We start from the raw sequence: 18,581 nt of genomic DNA on the forward strand, positions 1-18,581 counted from the left end.
TTAAAAACTTTGGATACAATGGCAAATTATTTCAAAAGGTGGTAAGGATAGTTCCAGAAAATTCTCTTTCCTGTGTAATTATATTAACAGCATATGACCCTAATTTTCAAAATATATTATGCAAACATTTATATTTGCATGCTCTTGTCAGTTCTTTTTAAATTTCTGACCAATATAAAATGCTTGTTCTCCTGAGAAAACAGTACTAAATGTGTAAAAGTTTTAGTTATTCCTCACTTGTTACTACTGCAAATATTTATCAATAAAACTGATACCAAAAACTTGGCTGCTGATCTTCCCTGTAACGTTCTTATAGTATCTTTGAAACACATGATAGTGCGCAGACTGAGATTGTTGTTCCCAAATACCAGGCTTTACTTATAAATTTGAAATCAGGTTACCTTTCTGTCTCATGTGACTTTGGGCAAACATTATATTGAACCTCTCTGAGCTTGTTTCCTCATCTTCAAGTAGGGATACTCCATTTACAAGGTGGCCATGAGAATTAAAAGAGGTCAACATGGAAAGCATAAAGTGTGACATATATTTATTATTATCAAAATTCTCCAGTTCAATAATTATTCTCACTTCAAAAATGTATGAATTAAATGCCACTTTAATGCACTTTTCTCTTCTTTTGGAAGTATACTTTAAAAATATGATTTAATTATTCAAACAAATACAACCATGCTTATTTCAAGATGGAGGACCATATGAATCTGTTACTGCTTTGTTCATTAATATGATTCAAATTCAGTCTGCAGTTCATGAACATCACACTGGACCTACAACCAAGAAGTAGGTTTTTTTCAATGACACACATACACGGATATAAATATATAGATGTGTGTATGCAAATGTGTATATAATATTGTAGGCTTAAAATAAATGCTTAAATAAGTAAGATAAATAAAAAATAAATCATTTGAAAATTTTATTTCCAAAGGAAATAAAAAACATTCCCAAGGATAGGAAGAATATAAACATCAAGTAATTTGGCAAATAAATATGTGGAAGTAAAGCTAAAACTAAGTTATGAGAGACTATTAGAAAATGTTGATATTGGCATGGAATAGAAAGCATTCTGGTATGATTTTTAAAACAATTTTACCATGAAAATATGAAATTAAAAGAAAAAAAGTGGTTGTGTGTTCATAAAATTTTTCATTAAACCTTTTATTTTAGAATAGTTTTAGATTCACAGAAAAGTTGCAAAGATAATACAGAGAGGTTCCATATACTGCACACCCATTGTGACACTTGTCACAACTAATGAACCAATATTGATGCATTAAGTCCACACTTTATTCAGATTTCCTCAGCTTTTAATGTCATTTTTCTGTTCAAGGATTTCATTCAAGATACATACAACATTTAGTCATCCTGTCTTAAGTTCCTCTTAGCTGCAACAGTTTCTCAAATTTTTTTTTTGCTTTTGATGACCCTGACAGTATTGAAGAATACTGGTCTAGTACTTTGTAAAATGTCCCTTAAATGGAATTTGATGTTTTTCCCATGATTAGACAGGTGTTACCAGTTTCTGGAAGACCACAGAAGTAAAGTGCTATTTATATCAAAGGTACATACCATCATCATGACTTACCACTTGTTAATATTGACCTTGACCATCTGGTTGAGGTAGTGTTTATTAGGTTTCACCACTGTAAAGCAATACATTATTAAGAGATCAAATTAGAGGTAAAGACACTGGACATTAACACTGAGCTAAAAAAATTCTAAGCAGAATCCTCAGCACTGCTATTAGGTTCCATTAAATGACTGCTAACATATACCATGAAGAAAATACAATAAACTAGAAATTGAAATGGGAAAATAAAACTCCAAAACTATAGCTTAAATATTCACTTAATGGAGGTGAAAGTGAATTTTTTGCCTTGAACTATCTTTACTTTATCCTCTACATCCCTTGGACAGTAAAGATTTTATTTTAATTGTCAGAAGAGGTAATTTAAATCTATTATTTTTTGCTGAGTGCTTTTCCATATTGTCCTCAACAGAACAATGAACACTGAATATTGAAATAGTGTAAAAGACTTGATTTTTTCCCCCTTGCTCTAACCTATTTGTCATATATACAACTTCTTGTATATGATTTTAGGGTGTTTGCTAAATATAAAAAATAATTTCAATGTGTTTAGTTTTGTAAAATTTATCATATCGAATGTGTGCAATTTTTTACTACCATGTTCATTGTACTTAATCTGTATATCCATATTTTGTAGTCTGCTAATATTAGTGGACCATAAAGGAGTTTTGAATGCATGAATGCAACTTGAGACCCATGCTTGGTTATTTGGCACTGTCAGAATACTGTAGGTACTTATAAATTGAATAGATAATCTAGATTATATTTCCTCCAATTTAAGTTGTTTTGGGTTTTTATTTCCCCGCCTTGAATCTATGTTCTTTTTACCTCTGTACAAATAATAGACTTTCTGAAAATGCTAGAATCTTCAATATGTAATACTCAAATTCGAGCATGACAGTAATGTAAGGAAATTCAGAAGTCTCAAACTCTTTTTTTTTTTTTTGAGTTTTCAAAGTAAATCAAACTACAGTTGTTTTCATTTGACTATATTGTGGAAACCTATGGATATTATTGTAAGATGCACATGCATTACACTTTTTTAAAATGTTTTGAATTAATAAAGAATTCACCATTGTATCTGTAGAGCAAGTTACTGTTTCCTCATTGGTGTAACACTCAGAGTAAAAAGTACACTTATTTATATTACTTAAATTGCTTATGCATCTTATGGAATATAATTTCTGGCTGGATTCTTTACAGTGTTCCATAAAGTTATCGCTTCTCACACTTTTTCACCTTTATAAATAATAAAGTATATTCTTGAAATAACTTGTTATGAGAACTCAGCTGAGAGAGATTAATCGTGTTGAGTTCAAATGACTCCCGCCATTTCTATGGTTTAAAAAAAAAAATTCAAAGTGGAGTTTAGATTTGGTAAATAACGGATTCTAATAAAGTTAAAAAATGGCCTGCTCAGTCCTGTTCTATACTCGGATCAGAATTAAAATAAAATGGGTTTCAACCACTATCTTAAACAATTTTATTAAGTAATGTGGCTTGAATACACAAAGTGAAACGAATAATTGAGGTAATTACTTGGAGCTTCTAAGTAGCAATACCTATTTTCTGCTCCAAATAATTTGGAGTCATCTCATTCCTCCACTTTGCATTTGTATGTAGACCTAAGGAATGAATAGAGACAATGCAAGCTCACTTTACAAGAATTTTACTTCACCTTAATAGTTTTGATTAGACGACTTAGGGATGACCTAACCTTGTCAAAGGCTCCCGTATATACCATTTGATTAAAAAAAAAACAAAAAAAAAAAAAAAAAAAAAAAACACGAGTTTACAGTATTTCAGCTCTCTCAACAGTGAAAACATTCAGAACACCCAGCGCTAACCAGTTAGGTAGTGGGAGTTCCCGGGCTGAGTCAGCCTTTGCATCCCCAGGACTGTCTTGGTTTTATTTATTCCTTCATATCCATCCCTCGGGTGGCTCTGAAAAGCTCTTTTGAAAGGTGCAAAGCATTATACAAACAAACCACAGTACCCCAGGCACCAATCCGCTATCTCAAGGTTTTTGGAGAGAGATGGAGGAGGTTGGGCTACCGAAGGCGGGACTCGGAGGCTTTGCTGCGCTGTGGTTTACCGCAACATGGAACCGCTCCATCCCTTTCCAAGGTAGCTAACGGTAACTAGGAGTGAGGATGGACGGACGGGCAGCAGACTCGCTGAGGAAGGAAGGAAGTGTGAAAGCGAGTAAATGGCGTGGCACCTAAGGGGGCAGGAAAGCAGATCTGGGGAAGTCACTCTCCTGGCTGCCTTCGAGTCCGCTAGTCCCGCCCTCATTAACACAAGCCTTACCCACCGTCGAAAAGAGGCGCGAGCAGAGAAAAAGGAGGAGCCGCAGCCACACGTACACGCGGCGATGCCCAGCCCACCGCTCACTCGGAGACAGAAGCCCGGCTGGCGCTGGAGGACTTCCGGGGCTGTGTCCTCAGCTCCCCTCCCTCCCCTGCGGGACTCGAGTCCTCACTCAGGGCTCGGGAACTACATCCTCGACGTCAGGAAACCGCGTGGCAGGCTGCGGCATCCGCCTTCCCGAACAGCACACGCCGCCCGACGAGACTCAGAGAGGCGTTTCCGACCCGGCTTCTAAAGATGCCGACGGTCTCCGGACCCACTCCCACCACTTCCCGCCCCGCCCCCTTCCGGCCTCCGCGAATCCCGCGGGGTTTAAAAGCCGGCCGGGAAGTTCCCACCCAAGCTTTCGGGAGGCCCTTTAAAGCTGGCGCGCGCGCTGGGCGGGGGCGGGGCCCGCCCAGTTCTCGCCGGCTTCCAAACTCCGCGCGGTGTCGCGAGACTCTCGCTGTCCGCAACTTCCGGCTTTGGTAGACGTCCCGGGTTGCCCCCGTAGCGATGCGGTCCCGGTTTCTATGGAGTGCTGTTCGTCCTCTGTGGGCCCGCCGGCTGGTCAGCCCGGCCCGCCGGCACCTAAACTGCGGGAGCCTGCCGCTGGAGGAGCTGTTCGCCCGAGGCGGGCCCTTGCGGACCTTCCTGGAGCGCCAGGCAGGCTCCGAAGCCCGGCTGCAGGTCAGGGGGGCCGAGCTGCTGGCGGCGGCCCAACTGCTGAGCGAGAAGGAGCGGGAGCTGCAGGAGACCGAGCAGTTGCTACGCGGTGAGGGCCGGGCCCGGGGGGACGGGCGAATTCCGGGCTCTGCGTTGGTCTTTCCCGCTAAGCCGCTGGGCAGGTGTTCACACCTCCCGAGTTAGTTCTTTACTCGTTTGGAATTCTTTTTTTTTTGGTTTGGATCGGAGGTGGAGGCGTCACTATGTGCGTTCTCACCTCATCGTCGCCTGTGTGAACCCTGTGCTCACTGGACACCATGTTCCGCCCCCTTGTACAGGATTTCAGTGTATTGAGAGCCTACTGTCGGCAGATCTTCAGCTCACCAAGGACAAACAAGGGACTGTCCCCAAATAAGGGCTTGAGAGCAGTGTTTCTTAGAGTTGTGGCAAAGGGGCCATCTGCGAAATTCAAGAGAGGAGGTGCACGCTAAAACCAGACTTTGGACTCAGAGTCGGAGACCTAAAAAGATGCGCTTTTAACGGGTTTGCTAAAGTGATGGGTGTGCATTCGACTACTAATGGGTCCTAAAGTTTCTGCATTTCTGCAAACGCCCGTGGACCGCGCTTTGGCTAGTATGGCTCTAGAGAGGGCCACAGTCTCTTCGGGGAGAGAAAATTAGTACTAGAGCCGCAAAATGAGACTAGATATCCGAATAGACACCTGGGGGAAGCAAGGAGAACTTGTTGGGAAGGCGTCGTGCAGGGATAAAGGGCCACCCTACAGGATATTAATAGTTTATTTAACCGCTATTGATCTTTTACGACACTCTGGCCTTTGCGTAACTGTTTTTACGTACTAACTCATCCAGTTCACACATCAAACTATGAAGTAGGTGCTATTAGCCTTATGGGCCAGGAGAGGAACATGAGAAATAGAGGTAAAATAACTGCTCAGGCCAAACAGCTTTCAAGAAATGGAGTTTAGACTGGGCTGACTCCAAATCTTTAAAGGAAGAGGAGAGGTTATCAGGAGTGGCAGGTTGAAACATTTTCTAAGGAGAGTAGGGGGAGAGATGTGAATACTAATTTTAGAAAGTTGATTTTGGGACGCCTAGGTGGCTCAGCGGTTTAGCACCTGCCTTCAGCCCAGGGTATGATCCTGGAGTCTCGGGATCGAGTCCCACGTCGGGCTCCCTGCGTGGAGCCTGCTTCTCCCTCTGCCTGTGTCTCTGCCTCTCTCTCTGTGTCTCTCTCATGAATAAATAAATAAATAATCTTTAAAAAAAAATTAAAAAGTTGATTTTATCCTGTTGGCAGAAGAGAGCCAGTGGAAGCTTTTAGATGGGGGAGTGAATGATAGAAATGGCTTTCTTGCTAGGAAAGCTTGATTTGTGGTAGTTTCAGAGTCAACCTGTAACGAGATTGCAGATGCCATGGAAAACAGAACATCAATGCGGTAGTTTAGGTGAGAGTTAAAGAGAGTCTAAATGAAGTTATTTAAGAGAAAAGGTGGATGCCCAGAAAGGGCGGGGGGGGGGGGGGGCGTTAATTACGCATATTGGGAAAAATACTTTTGGGGAAAAATCAAATTGGTTTCATAGCTTAGACCAAGCTTAAAATCAAGTGGATTTAAGGGTTAAAACTAAGCCTGAATAATCATCATATACTTGACAAAGTAAAGCTTGGGAGCAGATGAGAATGCTCAGGAAGAATTTGTAGAGACAGAAATAGGACACTAACAAAAGCAGAAATACATAGTATTTGAGGAACAGGCAGAGGAGGAAGCTATAAAAGATCAAGAAAAACAGGCAGAACTTTGGGACCTTGAACAAGAGAAATGAAGCAGTAAAGACCAATTAAAATTTCAAGTAGGGAATTGCTGATACCTTAGAAAGGGCTCATCTTTTCAACTCAGGCTGAAGTAAGCCTGTAGATTTGGCAATTCTGTCATGGGTGATTTTAATAAAAATGGTGTTATTATGAAATCAGATATAACAGCTGGAGAAGTAAATGAGAATTAACAAGAGAAATAATAGACATGCCATTTAATCTCCAGAAGTTTGAGCAGGAAAAGAGGGGGTGACAAGTGGCTACTTGAAGGGCTGTAAGAGACAAAAACCCTCTTATAGTGGGGAAAACATAAATATACTGGTAGGCAGAGGAGAAGGCAGGCATGTGATAGTGGCCTGTCAACATGTTGATTAATAATATTGAATGAAAAAACTAGTGTAGTTCCATGGCCTAGGAGTAACTCCTCAGTCCAAACTCTAAAGCCATTAGCCACAAATGGCTAAGGAGCACCTGTAACATAGCTAGTTTGAGTTGAGATGTGCTGTAAGGGTAAAAACAGATTTCAAAGACCTAATATACAAAATAATTTTTAATATTTTTAAAGTACATGTTGAAATGATAATATTTTGGTTATACTGGGTTAAATGAAATGCAGTATTAAAATTAAATTACTGTGACTTTAGTTCCAGTGTCCTTAGCCTTACAGAAGAACTGCATTTCAGAACTGAAAGGCACCTTAGAGGTCATCCAGCCCAGTCCTTCATTTTTCTCAAGATAATGGAGATTCAGAGAGGTTGGATATGTTGCCCTAAGAGAACCTTTAGTGGTTGAACTACGACTAGAATTCATTTTTCCTTTTTCTACTTCAACACATTTGCCATTTCAGCAAATTTCTTCCATGCCAAATTCGTGCCAGAATAATTTCCTGCCTTTCCACCAACGCTTCCCATCATTGCTTATCTCATGGTTTGTGTTGTCCTTACCTCTCCTTTTTCTGCCCTTCCCCAAAATAAACAAAAAACAATCTTTAGTGTGCTATCATTTTAACATTTAACCACCTAGTGTTTTAGGTTGTTATTCTTTGTTTTTCTCCCTAAGAAAAATAAAAAGAAACTAAAATTATCTAAAACTCTGCCTTGAGGGCAGGTCTTACATATTAGTTCCCAGCATAGTTGGTTCCTCATAAATGAACAAACATATAAACTGATACTTTGTAAAGGTCCAATCTCAACAAAGAGAGCTATTTTTAAGAGCTAAAAAAATTTCCCTTCTCTCCTTTTTGTAGGTTGCATGTTGTCCATAGGGTAGAGGGATGAGACGGCATATTTTATAGGGTAAAAATGAAAACTCAAAAGATGAAATAAGCGAGTAAAGCGAGTTGTGGGGGGAGTACTTCATGCAGACATTCTGTGAGTATTAGGAGGATCTAAATGTTTGGGTGGACATTTATTTTAAATTAATGAAATATAATGTGTTTGTTAAAGAGATAATAAGTAACTTTCAGTTTTTTAATTCAATTGTAGTTTAACTGATGGAGCCTTCTGTTCCTCTTCTAACTACTGGATGTATTTGTTTTTATATAGTCTAAGTTGGAAAACTAAAAGCATATTTGTTAATATGAATATTTCATGGAGGTAGAGTTATAGAATAGTTTTATAGCTTCTTTATTTTTCTTGTAGATTCTTTTTTATTTTATACTTATGTCATCAGGAAAAAGGTTTGTTTAAAGTTACATGCTAATAAACACTAATGTATAAAATGCTACTTTTAATTAATGGCAGTTATTAAAAGGACAAGAAAGACATTTTATTTTTCCCTTTAGCTACAGCAATAATAAAATGATCTTGAATTATGTTGGCAATTTGACATTAAGGAAACCTAATCTACTGTTTTATTTTCACATTCTCAGATGAAAATGAAGATTTAAGGAAACTTGCAGAGAATGAAATAACCTCATGTCAAAAAGAAATAACTCAGTTGAAGCACCAGGTATGGTATCTGTGCAAAGAATAAAGCATTTGTGCTATTTCTTTTAATGAATTTTATTAGAAGTTTATAAAAACAACTCAAGAACTAAGTAGCTTGTTAGTATTTAGAATTATAGGGTTTTTTAAAGCAGGAAAAAGCATACTCCATGTGACCCTTTTTTTCATACTAAAAGGATTGGAGAGCTGTGGGGGGGGGAAGTGACTGTTACATTGATAAGATTTTTCAGAGAAGTAGTGAAATAAATATCAGTATTGTTTTCCCCCTCTTTAGGTATTTTAAGAGAGGTGAGAGTGGGGTAGATGATGGGTAGAAGAGGTTATGGAGAAGTAGTAGATTGTAAGCTCCTTGGCAGCAGGAATATTTCTGTACCTTTTATTCCTGACACTATTAGAGTTCAAGACCTAGAGTAGGCCTTTGGGCTTTTAGAACTGAATTATAAGGCTTTGGTTTTATATCTAGGAGAATATATAGGCATTAGATGAAAAGTAATCATTATATTAAATTAGAACCACTCTTTGTTCATTCTGGAAACCAGAGCTTAAAGATTTATAATAGTTATCTCTGAGAATATAAGTAAAAGGACATGGTAGGTGAATAAGGGGCCAGAAAAGGGGGTGCTTAAAGATTCTTTTATCTAGTCAGATATGGACTCATCAAAAGTTAATATCCTTACCAACCATTCCAGAGGGAAGGTTCTACTATGAAGTGAAAAGTCTCATGTAATTTAACTTCTACCCATTTTCTAATTTTTTTGTGAAATAGAAGCACATATGTATTAAAGGTTTCTATTCATTGAATAGTGTTAATTAACAAACACATAAATTCAATCATTTACTCAAGATTTGAATGATCATGTTATAGCCAGAGATATAGAATGGTAGTATCAACCATAAATCCCAACCAACATGAAGTATGATATTTCAAAATTCAGGCAGACCTGGGTTCAAGTTCTAGTTCTTCTACTTTCTAGTTGTATGTTTTGGGGCAGCTAGATCAAATAACTAAACTAAGCTTAAACTGAGTTTTCACATCTTAAGTAGATCCATTAATACTACTTCCCAAGACTGATTTAAGAATTAAAGTATATAAAGTGCTTAGCGTAGTGCCTGTCATAATTTAAGGGACCAATAAATATTGGTAACTTTTCTTATTTAATTCACCTAATCTAAGAAGCTTTTATTCCGTGTCCCTTAATTAGTACACACTGAAGGGAAGGAGGACTGATCTAGGCAGCAGAATTTGAGTTTTTATGCCTCTCTGCCAACACTTTTCCCTTTAGCAAGTCATTTAGTCTCCGCCTCATTTTCCTTGACACGTAAAATGAGGGAAGAGGGCCAGATCATCTATCATTTCTTAGGGCCTTTTCAGTTCCAGGATTATAAATTTATTTTCCAAATTAAAGAAACTTAAAAAGATACAATTTGAGTTTTTTTTTTTTTTCTTTTCTTTACTGCCATACTAGGCTATAGATTTCAAAAGGATAGAGTTAGAATCTTCTCTTTCATTCTACACACAATATAGTGTCCTACTCACAACAAGCTCTTAATTATTAACCAAATAAAGAAAGTTTACATGAGGGATGCCGGGTGGCTCAGTGGTTAAGCGTGTGCCTTCAGCCCAGGGTGTGATCCTGGAGACCCAGGATCGAGTCCCACATCGGGCTTCCTGCATGGAGCCTGCTTCTCCCTCTGCCTGTGTCTCTGCCTCGCCCTGTGTGTCTCTCATGAATAAATAAATAAAATCTTTAAAAAAAAAAAAAAAGTTTACATGAACACCAAAAGAAACAAACCCAAACTAAGTTTCAGATGGACCTTATAGCATTTATAATTGAAACACTAATATTTTATAGAAGTTGTGCATTACCATATGGTTCTCATTAGCAGGACAATTGAAGAGCAATTGGAAATATTGTTTAGGGAAACTTTAGGTAAATTAAATATTTAAAATCCTGCATCGAACAAAATAAAATAAAATAAAATTCTGCATCCCACGTCAGGCTCCCTGCATGGAGCCTGCTTCTCCCTCTGCATGTGTCTCTGCCTCTCTCTCTGTCTCTCATGAATAAATAAATAAATAAAATATTTTTTTAAATCCTTCATCTAATCATTTAGTTATTTTTTGTTAAGTTTTAAATAATTCCTAATTCTAGGAGGGGTGGTATTTTTGTATTTACAGATTATCTTACTTTTGGTTCCCTCAGAAGAAACAGATAAGAATGATTTGATCCTGGAGGTAACTGCAGGAGTTGGGGGTCAGGAGGCAATGTTGTTTACTTCAGAGATGTTTGATATGTATCAGCAATATGCTGCTTTTAAAAGATGGCATTTTGAAACCCTGGAATATTTTCCAAGTGAAATAGGTAAACTGTTTAATTTGTTTTGGGAAAAGTACAGATTTAATTTATCCATATGTGTCCTAGCATAAGGGTGGAAAGACCATGACTAAACTTTAGAGTTTATTGGTAAGGAAGCTTACCTGATCTTATGCTCATCATTTACTCAGTAATTTTGAATGCAAACATACCAATTTTGAAGTGACCTATAAAATGTTAGTCATTCACTACTCACCACTGAATGATTAATGGTTTTTAAAAGTGGTCTTTTAGACATGTTATTGAAGCAGTTAATTAATACCATAAATACTTTGTGTAGTGATTATTAGTAATAAAGGTATTAAGTATTAAAACACTGAATATCATGGACTTGCAAAGTTTTCAATACCTTTTACATTCTGTATGCTTATATTGTTTTGTAGTTCTTTTAAATATATTTCAAGGTGGTAGAAATGATGGTCAATTGTTTATATATCGCAAGAATAATACTTCTGTTCTTCTAATATTTTCAAGGTGGCCTAAGACATGCATCTGCTAGCATTGGGGGTTTAGAAGCCTATAAACACATGAAATTTGAAGGAGGTGTGCACAGAGTACAAAGAGTGCCAAAGACAGAGAAGCAAGGCCGCATCCATACTAGCACCATGACTGTAGCAATCTTACCCCAGCCGACTGAGGTAAGGCATCAGTCAGTCTCCTCTCCTTGGAATCCTGGGCCCAGCACAGTGCCTTGCTCCCTATCACTTTATTGAACTGATATTCAATATTAAAGTCCTTTTCTTATCATTTGGCCTTCATCACATGTTTTAGGTTTTGTGAAGAATCTGTTATCTTCATCCAAAAAGTATGATTTCACAATAGATGTAACAAAGGACCTAATGTAATGTAATGTAATGTAAAAAAGGACCTAATGTTGCATTATTTATTAGTTTTTCTCCACACTAAACTTAAAGTAGTTATTCTGAGATCATCTCTATAGGAGAATCTACCTACTTTAAATAGTTTAATACTAATTACTTTTCACAATGATTTTTGCTTTGTCTTGACTTTCCAAGAGTGTTAATATCAAGAATGCTGTTTTAACAAGAGTAACTACTTAACATTAAAATGGGAATATATTGTTACAATGTTCATAATGAGTACACTTCATTCTCATAAGCAAATTCTTAGTCTATATAATGTTTGTAAAAAAAAAAAGAATTGTTTGCTTTCATTCCTTCTGCTGAAGGTGACAGGAAATATAGGACTTGTTTTTCAGGATGAAGCATGAATGATTGGTAAAGAAGGAAGTTTAATTGAGGGTTTCTATTAATTTTGGAGAAAGGTGCTATTTGACTCTAAGTTCCATTTTTTAGATCTAATTTTTGTGTGAACCCTAGAGGAAGAACAGAACAGTTAAGGAAGAATGTGAAATAGAATAAATGGCAGGAGCCACACTAGATACCAGTCACTTTTGATTAAGCATCTTGGAGACAGAAGTAGTTTACAGAAAAAGATGGGGTGAAGTCTGTACCTAATGCTTCTAATGCTTCTAGCAACTGTATGATGGAGTCACATGGAGACAGGATACATGTAGGGCCTGTGAATGGTAGAAGTCCTGCTTCCAGGGTTGTAGATGTGTCACAGAGTGGTCCATAGCTGTTCATGAAACAGCTTTTTAAATCTAGTGCTTCAGATGGTGACTCAGATGGGACGAGCATTACACTGGTGTCACATCCTAGTGTATGTATGACTTCTTGGCTTTGCTCTGTGCCGTTTCCATGTGCCTCTCCTCTGTCTCCAGATATATTTAACTCCTCCTTTATTTAAAATGAAACAAAATAAGCCTACCCTTAGTTCCTAAGATAGCATTGTTTTTTTTCCTGTGTTAAAGCCTTTTTAAACTCAGAAATAATCCACAAAAGCTCACGTAAGTTCCTGTATTCACATTTCTGATATTAACAAAGTTCTTCTGTCGTGAGGTAAGGAGGATAATTTACAGAGAAGTCTAGTTTTTGAGGATTTGGAGGGTTTCCGTTTTTTATTATATTTTGATCCACTACTCTTCCAAAAATGAGACTTGTAAAAATGGTACCCTTCCATCTACTTTATATTCTTAAAATTAAACCTTTTTAATCTTATATTAATTCTATATGTGACATGTATGTATAAATGGATAGTTCTTGCCTTTGAATAGTTCATATACATGTGATATTTTTAAATCCCAGTATTTCCTCTTGTGTATAGATTAATCTGGTGATTAACCCAAAAGATTTAAGAATTGATACTAAGCGAGCCAGTGGAGCTGGAGGACAGCATGTAAATACCACGGACAGTGCTGTCCGGATAGTTCATCTTCCAACAGGTACGCACTTAGCCCTTCAACATAAAACTTTGAAGAAAGAAATCAAATTCTGAATAACTTGACTAATTTTCCACTGTAATAGATCTTCAATTACCAGATATACACTCCTAAGGATTATTATTAAATACTTTATTTAGAATCTTTAGATGAAACTCTCCGGGATAATTGCAAAGCCAGGAAGATGGAGGGATCTAAGCCCAGAGAATTTCCATACTGGTGACCATGAAGAAAAGATAGTCTTTCCAGGTAGCTTCCTAAAGTTTATATTTAGTAAATATCACTATTAAAATCTGGGGCGCCAGGCTGGCTCAGTCAGTAGAGCATGTGACTCTTGATCTCAGGGTTCTGAGTTCAAGCCCCATGTTGGTATGGAGCCAACTCAGAATTAAAAAAGAAAATAATAAGAAAATCCAAAATCCTCAGAATGAAATCATTATCATGGGTTCTTCTTTGTCAGAAAACACTCTAAATCACTAGTTTTTAGCCTTCTTTGAAGGGAGGGGGACATGGACTCTTCAGTTTCTCAAGAAAATAAAAGCTTGGACTTGCTACCCAGAAACATGCTCACAGGTGAAGTACTGCACTTAACTTCCAGGGCTGCTGCTTCATTAAGTCCACCCATAAATGTCCAGCAGTTCTGATTATAGATAGGCAGTGGAGCTACATCTAGATATTTTTTATGTTTTCAATATACTATCAGGTAGAACTAAACATACTTTACAGTCATTACTGCAGCAATTTACATGTGATAAAGAGCATATAGATAGCAAACCTCAGTTTGCTAGAAAGATTATAAAGATTATAGGTTTGCTAGAAACCTAGAAAGATTATAAAAATCTCTTACTGTGACCAATCTCAAATACGCATGGATCGGCATATGGATGGTAGGAGTTTTTGATTTTCCTTTTTTTTTTTTTTTTCTTAAATATTAGGAAAGCCTCAAGTTAAACTCTAAGATGATGTCTATGTAATACATAGTATATAAACAGGAATAGGAAAAAAAATGGATGAAAGTCCTCATAAAAATATGGATAGTGACTATCTCTGGTAGTAGGATTAACTTTTTAAATTTTTGTTTCTGTGATGAGTAATTACTACTTTAAAAAAATTATGGTGGCCAGCTAAGGGTATGGGAAAACAATCCAAATTGAATGATTAAATGCATATTGTTCAGTATGTCTGCCTTCAGTATGAATATATTTTGCACTATAGCATATCAAGCCTAAGTGTTCATTTTTCTCAGAACTCTATAAAAGTTATTTGTTTATAGTTTTCCCTTTTTTATTAGAGTTCTATTTTTTTCTCCTCATAAAGGAAGAAGAAAAAGAAGGAAAAAGAATATTCCTTGATAATAAATGAAGAAGATTTTCCTATTAAAACTCTTTAATTCTCATAACACTATTCAGGTGTTGTTTCTGAATGCCAACAAGAGAGATCTCAACTGAAAAATAGAGAGATGGCTATGAAAAAGCTACGTGCAAAACTGTACAGCATGTATCTAGAAGAAGAAACAAGTAAAAGATACAGTGCTAGAAAGATTCAGGTAAAGTGAATATAAAAAATGCTCTAAAGTATAAAATATTTTTAGATAACCTAGTTCTTATATATGTTAAAATTGTTTCAATGTATTTGTTAAAATAAGGAAACAATTCAAGTAGCTGAACTGAAGGTTATATTTGTTTTATAGTAATCTTAATTTTCTACCCTGGTTTCTATATTCAGGGGCTTGTTTTTCTCAGACTTTTAATCAAAGTTACTAAAAAAGGATATATAGAATCCTCATTTTTTTAATCCTTTGAAAATTATGGAAGAAAGTTGGAAAGCAAACAACTTACTTTCTTTGTGTTTGGTATTTAATTTTGTAACCACAGCACCCTTTATTAGTTCCTTTTTATGGGAATTCATTGCTGTCAATACTTCCAGTGACAAATATAAATGTATATACTTAGCTACCATTTGAATACCATCCCTATGCTAGGCTGAATGTGTACATCATCACGGTGTAGTAGGTATTATTTGTCTGTATTTTATAGATAGGAAACTAAAGTTTAAAGTTGAAATAAATGCATGAAGCCATAGAGCACTGAAATTGCAAAAAGATCAAATGCTACAACTCTGTTGGCCTTTAAAGCCAGTATTCTTTATTTATTAATGCTTCCATGTTATTTGAGGATTCAAAATGTTTAAAACTTGGTTCTTACATTGTGTGTCAAATTATAAATCAAGAGCTTAATCTCCAGATAAGTTAAATTTGTAGGTTTAGTTGCTCTGAATCTAACTGTATCTCATATCTTTTTATATAGGTTGGAACTAAAGGAAGGTCAGAGAAAATAAGAACATACAATTTTCCACAGAATCGGGTCACAGATCACAGAATAAACAAGTCACTTCATGATCTTGAAACTTTTATGCAAGGGGAGTATTTACTGGATGAACTTGTACAGTCCTTAAAGGACTATGCTAACTATGAATCTTTAGTAGAAATTATTTCCAAAAAAGTTTAAATTGATTATTAAAGACTTGTATAGCAAATCATACTGTGTGTAAATAATAGTAATCTCTTAAAAAACAGAGGTTAACTCAGTTGGAAGTAGTGTATGTACTTTTAAGGCATAATTTATATAAATCTTCTCTCAGTATATTAGTAAAAAATATACAACAGTACAATCATTACTCTGGTTATATATTTTGGACTCTTCCTATGAGAAGTACACAAACAAAAACAGTATTGTATGTAAAATGTTTAACAAATGATCACAAATTTGGTTTAACTTATGAAAAACTTCAAACATAAAATAATAGTAACATGATAATAAATGTTACATTAATCAAAGTCTGGTTAAGAGACAGAAAGCATACCATGAATTTGAACAGGAATTCCTAGTTAATATCAGCTCTTTTGTGAGAAGACGGACTCCAGAGAATTGAGTCCTATAAGGGAAGGAAGCGTGAGAAAGCCCACCTGAGGCTGCACAGCAGTAAAAGACTGTGGTGCGGATGGAGGGCCAGAGTGAGTACTGAAGTCCTTACTGTACTTGATATAAAGAAACAGGAGGACCCCCCCCCTCCCCCGCCATTGTTCTCCACCGATGTGTATGATCCTTCACTGCAAGAAAGAGTAGTAAAGTCACCTTGTTTAACTAGGGAAGGGAATGGGAGAAGGGGAGGGGAAAGGAAGGAAGAAAATGCAGGAAAAGTCCCTTATCCCATAAAGTAGTGAGAGAAAAGCTGGAAATGCTGCTCTCAATGACTCAAGTTTTTGAAAACATGAGAGATACTAAAGACTACAATTATGAGAAGAGCTCTACCTGGTAGATAATGAATAAACATCGAATTTATAGTAGTTACAACGAGGCAGGATTTCCAGAGAAAATGATTTAATTAAGTTTCTATGACTGAAGTGTTAAAAAATTATGAAACGGTTCACTCCTCCAATTCCATGCCTTTCTCTATTTGTTGGTATCTACAGTAATCTGAATCCTTGTAAGCATATATACTACATAAATTTATACTGTTGTGGGGTAATGTGTTTTTTCCCTTAAGTCAACTTGTATTAGCCAAATTTCCTTTAGGGCCCTAGCTTGTGCTAACTTTCAGAGTAATTTTATCTTGCTAATTTATTCTTATAATTTTAAAGCTGGCCAGAGGTTATCAAATACATCAGAGAATTTTGAGAAAAATCACTCTCTGCTTATGAAAGCCCCTCTACCTTCACAAGAACGTTTGATGAAATGGCTTCCAGTGACCCATCCAGCTCAAGAGAGAAAGACCTCATTAGGCCATATTCTGTTCCTCCCATACAAGCCTGCATCTGCCAGTGTGTTTCTTTTGCTTCCTTTTTGAATGAAAGGGACATCTACACATTACTAAATATTACATACTATTACGTAATTTATCTTGAACTCTTCTCATAGGTAATATTAGAGAAGCTGGATTGAGATTATGAGGGGTCTTGAATGTTGGATTTCATTCTGTAAACAAGAGGAAGCTATTAAAAGTTATTACCCGCCCCGCCCCCCCACCCCTCTCCACTCCCTTACTCCTGGCCCCATGGGAAAAGGTGTGAGGTGGAAAAGAGCTTTTGATCAATTTTTAAACTTACTGTCTATTAGAACATCACAGCTGGTTAGAAATCATCAGAATACAGAATCATCAGAATACAGAATACTGTTAGGTAGTTCTAACAACATAAGATACGTATCAGTAGGTGTATTATGAACACATACCAGGGTAATTGGGTGATTGTCAGATTCTGGTCTGTGAAGTGACATTAGCTTCTACTTTACTCACAAATCTATATCAGTTACTCCTAGATTAATGAATGTAATTTTTGGTACCTAGGGAAAGGTAAGGGTAGAGCAACACAGTCTTGGCACAAAGCTACTGGAACCCCAAGTCTAACATTGTAAGAGCCTTGGGATTTGCAGCTGTCTGCACAAACAGTGCATCTATTCAGTTATCTTCATTATAAGCCATGCATTGTTGCTCCTGTCTGCCCTTGCTTGTGCTGCCCTCCCTACCTAGAACAGACTCTTGGCTTAGCTCAACAGACAGACTTCAAAGTCCAACCTAAGGGGCACCGTAGCCGCTAGGCAAAATTAACTGCTCTTCATTGGTATGCACAATATTATAGCAGGATGACAACATTTATAGCAAGGTAATAACCTTATTGGTTCACTCCTATCTCAAGATTGTGTTTAATAAGGAAACGGGAAAGAGTGAGTCAGGGAATAGAATAAGCATGTTGCCAGACTTCTCACATTGTCTCATTAATGGACAAAATGTTTTCTTAATTCTTGTTTCCCCAGGACCTAACAATATGCTACAAAGCCTATTCTAAAGGCTCTATAAAGGTGAGATTCTAAAAGGCAATTATAACTAAAGTATTTGTCTACAAATCTGATGTATTGTTCAGGAAAAAAACAATAGCGTTTAATTTCAAAGTGGCCTACAACAGCAGTTAATCGAAATTCATTCAGCTGGAAAAGCAATTTCGAAGATGCATAAACAGACAATCACTGTGTTTAAAATTTAACTTGTCATATTCCTCTAACCCATTTCTCAATGTGTAATTTCCATTTCTTTAATGGCACTACTATTCTCTCAAATTTGAAATGTAGTCCTCTAAAAAGAAAATTTGTCTTTGATTCCTTTTCCTCACATGCAGTTTATTGCTAAATACTCTTATCCTCATTGATTCTCTTACCACTACTGTTGTCCAGCATTACTTCACCCCTGGACTACTTTTATGATCCCCGACTTCTCCTGGCATCCTATCTACTTTCTAATTCAGGTTACACATATGTAACCGCCAGATTCATTTTCCTAAAAACCAAGGTTCTGATCTTGTCATTCTTGTGCTCAACAACTTAATACGTTCCTACTGCTTTCCAAATAAAACTCCAACTCTTTAAGTGTGCGTACAATACAGCCATATCCAATATCATTTCATAGCAGTCCATTTTACTCCCCACTCCCATTACATCAAATTAATTTTTTTCTGA

General features: G+C 36.7%; 1 protein-coding gene across 4 annotated transcripts; it reads left to right on the plus strand.

The window, feature by feature from the left end:
• Positions 1–4,406: 4,406 nt before the first annotated feature.
• Positions 4,407–18,213, plus strand: MTRF1L (mitochondrial translation release factor 1 like). Of its 4 annotated transcripts, XR_012003215.1 has the most exons (8): positions 4,407–4,730; positions 8,322–8,401; positions 10,577–10,760; positions 11,247–11,410; positions 12,960–13,077; positions 13,215–13,323; positions 14,392–14,620; positions 15,381–18,213. XR_012003215.1 is itself a non-coding variant. In XM_072767586.1 (7 exons), exons 1-7 carry the CDS (start codon positions 4,472–4,474, stop codon positions 15,579–15,581), a joined length of 1,143 nt encoding a protein of 380 aa, XP_072623687.1. In that variant the 5' UTR covers positions 4,407–4,471; the 3' UTR covers positions 15,582–18,213. The 4 variants fall into 4 exon arrangements, 2 of the variants coding, with proteins under 2 accessions (XP_072623687.1, XP_072623699.1); XR_012003219.1 differs by lacking the exon at positions 13,215–13,323; XM_072767586.1 differs by lacking the exon at positions 13,215–13,323 and having other exon boundaries at positions 14,484–14,620.
• Positions 18,214–18,581: the final 368 nt, after the last annotated feature.

This window comes from Vulpes vulpes, chromosome 1 (genome assembly GCF_048418805.1).
Source record: "Vulpes vulpes isolate BD-2025 chromosome 1, VulVul3, whole genome shotgun sequence".
Lineage (NCBI taxonomy): Eukaryota > Metazoa > Chordata > Mammalia > Carnivora > Canidae > Vulpes > Vulpes vulpes.

What these genes read in the sequence shown, in the direction of transcription:
- MTRF1L (XM_072767586.1), top strand. Translation starts at nt 4,472, where the DNA reads ATGCGGTCCCGGTTTCTATGGAGTGCTGTTCGTCCTCTGTGGGCCCGC. An exon ending in GATAGTTCATCTTCCAACAG is followed by an intron (nt 13,078 to 14,483) that starts GTACGCACTTAG and finishes AACACTATTCAG; the next exon opens with GTGTTGTTTCTGAATGCCAA. An exon ending in ACAGTGCTAGAAAGATTCAG is followed by an intron (nt 14,621 to 15,380) that starts GTAAAGTGAATA and finishes CTTTTTATATAG; the next exon opens with GTTGGAACTAAAGGAAGGTC.